General features: G+C 34.2%; 1 protein-coding gene across 1 annotated transcript; it reads left to right on the top strand.

Moving 5' to 3' along the window:
- The first annotated feature begins 3,989 nt into the window (after positions 1-3,989).
- On the top strand, positions 3,990-6,454 carry LOC131065176 (phosphate transporter PHO1 homolog 3). The gene is made up of 4 exons (XM_057999614.2): positions 3,990-4,453; positions 4,540-4,828; positions 5,734-6,124; positions 6,217-6,454. The coding sequence occupies exons 1-4, from the start codon at positions 4,202-4,204 to the stop codon at positions 6,326-6,328; spliced, it is 1,044 nt and encodes a 347-aa protein (XP_057855597.2). The 5' UTR covers positions 3,990-4,201; the 3' UTR covers positions 6,329-6,454.
- Positions 6,455-9,098: the final 2,644 nt, after the last annotated feature.

Below are 9,098 nucleotides of genomic sequence, written 5' to 3'. Positions count from 1 at the left end.
AACAACTCCCTTAGGAATTTGAGAAAAAGCACCTAAGGTATCATCTTTCTTTGCTACTTCAGGAACTAACTGAAATACGGGCCTAGGTCTTTTTATCACTTCAACAACAGTAGGGTTTGCTATGTGTTCAATTGCAAAGGTGGATGCCATGATTAAATACCTTTTACAACCTTAGGATGGATGATTGTTTGGAGTGTTCTTGCTTCTTGCTCGAAATGCCTTAGCTCGGAGTCTTCATGCTCTTCGTAAATTTGAAATCTCGGTGAAATGAAATGGAGCCAAAACCTTGATTATATAATGTCTTTTCACCATCTACCACATTAATTGCATGCCGGTTAAGTATTCACTTAACATTGTTTGTCGGTAATAAGTAATTTCCAACTTCTTATCTCTAACCGAGGCAATAATAGCACATGTATCAATAGATTGCCAAACCCTCAAGGAAATTTTTTTCAATTAGATGAAGAACTTCTTGCCGGTGGAGCACTACTCTGTCCTTCCAGTGAAGCATCACTCTGTTCTGCCGGTGAAGCACTAGTTGGTTCTACCGGTGGAGGAGTATTCCCAATGTTTAGATCAGTTTTTCTAATCCATTATTTTGAGAATTCTTGCTTAACCTCTTCAACTTTTTCTTTACCTTTCAAGCTAGAACTTTTGTTGTCTACCGGTGTTCCTTTACTTCTACAAAATTTAGCAATATGCCCAATCTTGTTACATGCATAACAAGTTACATTATTTTTCTGAATAGCTTTTCCATAACCTATACTAGTTTGTGTTCTGCATTGATTAGATAAATGTCCAAAACTTCCACAAACATAACATCTCACATTCATTCTGTAGTTTTCAGAGTTGTGACCAACTTTGTTGCATTTAGAAAATTGACCGGTGGGTGTGTTGATATTCTGATAATTTCTAGATCTACATTCATTTCCTCTATGACCATATTTATTATAGTTAAAGCATTTTCCATTGAATTTATAAGCATTAGGTTGTCTTACCGATTTGCTATGATCCTGAGTATTTGCAATACCGGAGCTTTCACCAACTTCAAAGCCAATTCCAAAAGTGTCACCTTTAGGTTTTTGATTCTTCAGCAAGGTGCCAAGTTCCTCTGAGCTTTTCTTGAATTTTTCTTTATGTTGATTTGCAGTTTCTAGTTCTCTTTCTAAGACTTCTTTTTGTCTCATCAGTTCATTTGAGTCATTCTGAGTATGCATCAGATCTATCTTCAACATGTCATTTTCATAGCTAAGTCTTGTGTTCTCATTTGCTACATCACTTAGTCTTCTGGTCAATTCTTCTTCATTCTTCTTCCTATCCTCAATCTCTTTGCAAAATCTCATAGTCATATCCTGCATCTCATTCTTGGTTGTCATGATCTCTTGTTTCAACTTTCTTATCATATCATTAAGTGAATCCTTTTCATCATTCTCATTTTGCAATTTTTCACAAAGTTCTCTTCTCTTATTTCTTGCAACAGTAAAATTTTCTTGAAGTGCCTGAATGATGTCCTAAGCTGCCCTTAAATCATCTTCTAGTTTGATATTTTTCAATTTTTCTGCATCATAGTCTGTAAGAGCTCCTTCAAGTTGCTTCATCATATTTTCCATCTTTACCGGTGTCAAGATCTTCCTCAAGCTGTTAGGCTTCTGAAAATAGAGGACCAGGCTCTGATACCAATTGTTAGGGATCCCAAAGATACTGAGAGAGGGGGGTGAATCAGTATCTGACCGGTATATACAATTTCTTCACTTAAAGCATGCAGAACATAATATGACAGTGTACCGGTATGCAAGAAATAATGCAATAAATAAAATCAAGAACATCCACATGAAAAGCACACCATAACACAAGATTTTAACGAGGAAACCTGATGTGGGAAAAGCCTCGGTGGGATTTGTGACCCACAATATTCACTCACTGGCCAATAAGAGAATATTACTTACAATAGGGGCCTGCACATGTAGGAAGGCCAACTGCCTAGAGCTCACTACTCAATGGGAAGTCTCACTGACTTACAATAAGGATTATACAAATCCAATATCTTGTACTGCTTTACAATAGCATCTTCAATGCCAGATTCAGTACCGCTTCCTGCTTTGTTCTTTACATATACCCCTTAATCTATATTTCGTATAATAGGTTTGCCTAATATTTTTCTTTAATGCTTTTATCTCCTATATCAAATGTCTACAATGATCTCTTTTATATATAAGAGTCATTTTACAATTTTCCAAGTCTGCTTACACATTTTTACAATAATAAACAAAATATAATATAACAAAATCCTGTCAGCCTCTGTGCCAGTATACTTCCTTTCTTCTGTGTCGGTGCTAGTGTCCTGAGTGCCAATGTAGAGTGTGATCTGCTGATGCTGATATAATGCCTTTGTCGGTGCCATAAGATTGCAAGGTTGCCATCAATGACAAAACCTTCAATCACATACAATGTCTCATTGGAGTGTGCATATGCCAACAAGGTATTAATATTTATTTTCTTAACAAAGCTAAAAACTCAAATTATTAAGCAAGGCAATGCAAAGAAAGACATAAGAAAGGCATGGGTTTGGCTAAAATCTTAAACCTTTAGCCATTTTTTATTGAATTAACTTTTGAAAATACCCCCATGTTTTAGTGTATTAACTTAAGGCTCATAAACATCCTAAAAAACAAATAGAAACAGAGGACAAAACAAGACCCATATTGGCATGAAAAAATAAAAATGTGTAACAAGTATAGATCAATCCATGTTGGAGATCTTTTATAGAAGATCCAAGCAATGTATGGTTGAATATTTATAAGAGGATCAAAGCAAAAATATTGGTAAAGAGAATCAAATTAGATAATTAGATCAAAAGATAAAGAAAAAATTAGTTTGGTCATTAAAAATTGGAGAAAAGCTCTATAGCTTTCATCTCATGTTGTCAAAAGAGGTTGTTGCCTCTTGATATATGAGATTGGTGTCTCTTGTTGAGTTGGATTTCAATTTGTGGGGATTAGTGTCTATAGTAAGTTGGTGCCTACAAATTGTAATAAGGGGATCGTTGTCTCATGTGGGTTGGTGTGTACAAACAATTGCAAGAACTATTCATTTCATTTTGTGAAGATGGATTTGGATACCAGATAAAAGTAGTCCTTCACCATGGTTCTCTCCCCAAGGGCTTTCTACGTAAATCTTGTGCTCTCTCTCTCTCTCTCTCTCTCTCTCTCTCTCTCTCTCTCTCTCTCTTGTGTGGATGTTGTGCTTTTTATATTGTTATTTTTCCTATTACTATAGTTAATCTCACAACAATGGTTGAAGTTTTAAATTAAGTACAAATATCACATTATATTGATTCATCCCCCTCTCAGTATAATTGTGCACTCTTCAGTATATGTGTGTGTGTGTGTGTGTGTGTGTGTACATGTATATGTATATGTATATGTATGTGTGTGTGTACACACACACACACACACACACACACACATATATATATATATTAAAGACATTTACTAAAGTTTATCTAGTTAAAGTTGTATTAGAATTTCCTTCCTTGGTGTGCAGTCATATTGGACTCTTACCCCATGTCCCCATGCAGCTGCTTATCAACATTTTTTGCTTAAATTTAATTGAAATCTTACCCTATTTTAGTGGAGTAGCAACTACTTAAAAGTTGAAAATAAGCTTTGAAAAAAAGGGGGGCTCGAAATGGCTGCTTATTGAAAAACTAACATGTGGATTTACCATTTTTTTTTCCTCTCCTTTCTATTTGCCTACACTTTTTATTTGCAAAAATATTCTAATAATTTCATTTACAAAAATGATTTAAAAGGATTGCATAAAAATAAGCAATAATTTTACTTTCCATGAGACCACCTACTCCACAAATTACTCCTCATAAAATTGAGTAGCTGTAGCTAACCAAAATAAATTAAACAACAACATGAAGACATGCCCTTATTTATATTCATATTGTATTTATTCCTGCTGTGATCAGTTAAAAAGAAAGGTTTGTCTTCAATCTGAATCGCTGAAAGATCTTTTATGTATGAATTTTGATCAATGAAAAAAAAAGGGTTAGTCTTCAATCTGAATCGCTAAAAGATCTTCTATGTATGAATTTTTCTACACATAAGCAGATTTTTTGGATTCTGCTTGCATTTTCAGTTTGTTTTCTGAGATAACTGGAAACAGAAAGCTCGGAAGATTTCATTATTGCTCAATGAAATTTGGTAAGGAGTTTGTGGCACAAATGGTGCCCGAATGGCACGAGGCTTACATGGACTACAATTTCCTCAAAACTGTCTTAAAAGATATCACGCGCTACAAAACAAGGCTAAAACCTTCTCTCAAAGTCAGCAATCCTCCCCTGGGAGAGATCAGAAAGGCCATCTCTTTCAGAGCCTTCAGCGGTCTCGTGAGACGAGGTAGCAGCCATATTTATTCCCCTAACAAGGAAGAAGAAATCATACTGGTAAGATATTTTTAATACATTATCTTTAATTTAGGAACACCCAAATTTCTGGTCTAAAGATTTTATTTGTTTATTTGCAAGTGAAGAGTAAGGAACAGGGCGCAAAGGATTCGTATGAAACCACGTTTTTAATGGCTGCGGAGGAAGGGGGTGAATATGATGTGGTTTTCTTTAAGAGATTAGACGAGGAGCTTAACAAAGTGAATTCTTTTTATCGTAGCAGAGTTGAAGAGCTTGTCAAGGAAGCGACTGAGCTGGATAAACAAATGTCATCTCTGCTTGCATTCAGAGCCATTGTGCGCAATAAACCTGGTCAATATTTTAAGACCGCTGAAATTGAGGGAAAAGCACCTCCAGCCCTTGGAAAATATTCTGGTATCGATCTGAATTATTTACAAATTTACAGTTCTAATCTACTACATTTTGAGCCTGCATTTAGTCAGACATGCTTTTCATATAATATTTAACTAGAGTAGCTTCACAGCATCTCACAGTAGCGTTATGGAAGATAAAATTCTCGATCTCTTACGATACAATGAAGAAGCCAATCTCTTGCTTCAATTGCTTTGTTATTTATCATCAAGATGGAAGAGCTAAAAATAACTGTCGAATCACAATTTTTATTATTAAAATTTCATGAATTATGGCTTGAATTCATCAATTTCTACAATTTTCATATGCAACTTTGAATTTAAGGGATGGATCTGATCCGACGGAATCTTCTCATAACTAATGAAAGCTGGCGGCCTCTTGCAGAACATTTATTCTTCGTTTCTTTTTGTCTTCTATTTTTAGCTTTTCTTTTCGCCACTGTCTGACTGCTGTAAGTAGAGAAAAAGCTGTAGGTTTTGTTTTTCTTATTTAAAGCCTGAAAAATACTCCATTTTTGGTAGAGGTGAGTATGGAGCTCTAAAAATAGAGGTTTTTTAGTTTTCACCACAGAAGGAACCAATCTTGGTTCTCTGTACTTACCTTTTCTGTATTTACCTAATCAAATATTAATGGAAGCTGTACATGCATGTTGCAGGTTACCGTTGTTTTTAGCTATTTTTCTGTATCTATAGCTGTTTGGAACACATTTCCAGTCCAACTATTATTCTGTTAGTGAGATCTTGCAGGGACAGCGGTGCTATTTGTATCAATTTTGCTTCAGTGAACTTCGCCTATTCCAGCCACATGATTCTTGATATGAAATTTTATTTGAACTGACTTTGGCTTATAAATTGCCAAAATATCCTTGAACATGTAATCTGCGTTTACATATTTTTCTGTCTTTGCAGGCCCCTCTCATATGGAAGAGATAAATGAAGTTCTGGTCAACGCCGGCGGCATAGTCGAGACTGAAAGCATGCACACCGGAGCAGAAGCAAAAGCAGATAACGAAATTGAAATGACCGGTCGCGGGCTCGAACCTCCCGCACCCAAAGCAGCTCCGGCTGAGAGCCAGATCCGACACAAGCTGAGAAGTAACAATAAACCACATCCCATTGAGATAATGAAAAATGTAAAAATAAGGATTACACCAGACACCCCGCGGTCTACCATACGAAACATCCTCAACAATCCGGAGAATCAGACACTGAGCAGAAGGGATCTCAGGAGAGGCAACGAAATGGTCCGCACCGCTTGCATTGAATTTTATGAGAAATTGACCCTCGTGAAAAGTTACAGGTAACAAAAATGCATTATTTATTGTAGGGGAAGAGCACCAGTAGTCGTGCGAAGTTAATGTGTTTTCTGACCTCTGTCTCTGCGTGCTGCAGTTCGCTCAACTTGTTGGCCTTCTCAAAAATAATGAAAAAATACGACAAGGTGAGTCCACATGCATACTTTGTCCTCTGTCACATTCATGAAGTTATGAGATTCTTTTTATAGAATTCCTTTCTTTGAACTTCTTTTGTGCATTAATGTATGAAATAATGGGGCATAGCGATTGAATGTTTCTCCTCCGATCCACTTAATCGTTTAAAGTCATGGAGGACCAACTATTGTTTTATAGACATGAAAGCTATTAAAAAAAAAAATGGATGCCGATAATTTGTGATTTGTTTCACAATTAGTATATATATATATATATATATATATATATATATATATATATATATATAATTAATGCATATTAAGAATATTATATAGTAATATGTGTATATATTAGTTTGTTCTAGATTTAAGTTAAATTTATAGTCGTAAAAATGTTTCGCGCTTGTAGAAATGATTCAACAATGAATGATTCATATAGTTTTATTTTCTATCTTGCATAATTAGTCTCTATTTCTTTTATCTTTTTTTATGATTTAGGATTGACGATATTTAGAATTACCTTAGAAAAGTTTGTGTTGCGTTGAAAAAGGATATGTTCTTTTAAGTCAATTCGGAGAAATGTATGTAAATGATCGACAACTAAATTGTTTCCTTTACTAAATGAGAATGATATCTTGGAATGCTTTGAGGAGAGATTTAAAATGAATGTCTTTAAATACTAGCACATAACACCAAATTTTGTAAAATATGTACTTAGTTTGTTCAATGTAAGAAAACAAAGGGAATCATTCAATAAATAAATTTTAAAGTTTAGAAAGGAAGAGGTCAAGTCCTCATCTTCAAGACCAACCCTAGGTTGATCCTACAATGACGAGCACAACCTTAGATGGAAAGAAATCATTTATTAAAGTGTGTAATTTCTATATAGAGCTAGATCATGGATAAATGTGATATATATGCAAATTTTATTGAAATATATCAAAGTGTGTCCATATAAAGATAAGATGGAAATAAATATGTAGGAATATGTATGTAAAGATATAGGTAAAATCAATGGGGATGAGCCCAAATTTACATAAGATTGTGGCATTCAATGATCTATACATGTATCAATATATTTCCTCAAAATAAGGAAACAAATCAATGGGAATGCCACGGATATGCAAATTCTATTATTATTTTATTTTTTCTTTTAAGGCATTTATGAATCATAAAATGATCAAGTATCTTAAATCATGTATGTTAGTGTGAAAAGAATAGTTTACTTAGCTTAATCACCTAGGTCCTATTAACACTAGTTACTTAAGTTTACTTAGGGCTTTATGTCTCAGGTCATATAATTAAGACACATGTCTTAATATTATACAATCCATCATCTCGCATTTATTTATATAACCAATGAGATCCCATTATAATTTCAATCTAGATTCTCATTGTATATTTGTATCTCGATATAATAGAACCATTCTCTCATATATAATCGATCTTGTGCTTTCGTGGAAGTTTCTAGCTTTTAGATGACTACAATCTTCAATAAAATCTTACATGGTATAGAGAAATCTAGATACCAACCCTTACAAGTAATAGAGCTTTGTGGGATCATTTCTTATTAGTGTTAAATGAGAGATGTAAGTTGTAAAGCCAACATCCACTACTCTGAGCTATTAGACAATTTCTGCATTCAAATTCCTTTAGATGACAAATATTTCCATCAGTCCTTGTACCTTGTGCAATTAGTCTTCCTAAGCTTCCTTTTTTTGATTTCACGTCCATTCTCATGAAATATAAGTTTGTATCCTTTGTTGCACATCTAAGTGACACTAAGAATATTATGTCTCAGTCCCTTAACATAGAGAATATCATTTGTCTTGTTCTTTCCATCAATGGTTATGGTTCCCTTGCCACAAACCTGAGCAACGTCTTCACCACCAAACTTGGCTAATCCACCATTTCACCTTTCAAGATTAATGAAATTTTTTCTATCACCAATCATGTGATTAGAACACCCACTGTTAATTACCCATGCATTTGGTTCTTCTTTTGCATGAAGATAAGTCCACACAATTAATGATTTCTCACTATTTTCTTCACCCAATAGAGTACCAGACTCCTTACATTCATCAACATTATCAAATTTTAGAGCCATAAACAATGTTTCTCCATTTGAATCATCACATTCCTCTTCTTCAGATGAGTAACTACTTTCTTTGGAATAAAAACTTCTTTTAGGTTTGTCTCTTCTATCTTCTCCTCTTTTGTTTTTATCATCTCCTCTTCTATTGTTATCTTTCTTGAAAGTACATGTAGATGCATAATGACCAATTCTTTCTCAATCCAAAAATTTAAAGGGCAACTCACCTTTGTATGTTCCAATTATTTTCTTCAATCTTCTCACAAAGTTTTCTTCTGCATTGTTAAGATCATCATCAGGATCAACATCATCTTCCACTTTGTTATTGGCTTTAAATGCAGCTTCCTTCATAGGGTTATCTAATTATCTCATCTCAAAGAAAAGATTGTGCCATAGAGTTGACATTGTATATTTGTCCAAATCCCTACTTTCCTCAATAGCATAAACCTTAGAGCTATAGGATTTGGGAAGAGTACTACGAACCTTCTTCACTACTTCATCTTCATTCAATTTTCTACCAATACCTTTGATTCCATTTACCACTTCTATTACTCGGTTTATATAGCTTTCAATATTTTACTCTTTTAACATTCTTAGATTCTCAAATTCACTAGTGAGGTTCTACAACTTGACTTGTTTCTTTTCTCATCTCCTTCATGTAAATGTTGTCATTTTTGTCCTTTCAAGTACAAATGAATAAATTTTGGTTAAAACCCTTATCAAAATTAAATTGTGTAAGGGCCTACATTAAAG

This window comes from Cryptomeria japonica, chromosome 10 (genome assembly GCF_030272615.1).
Source record: "Cryptomeria japonica chromosome 10, Sugi_1.0, whole genome shotgun sequence".
Classification (NCBI taxonomy): domain Eukaryota; kingdom Viridiplantae; phylum Streptophyta; class Pinopsida; order Cupressales; family Cupressaceae; genus Cryptomeria; species Cryptomeria japonica.
This window is presented reverse-complemented; position numbering and strand designations above follow the sequence as displayed.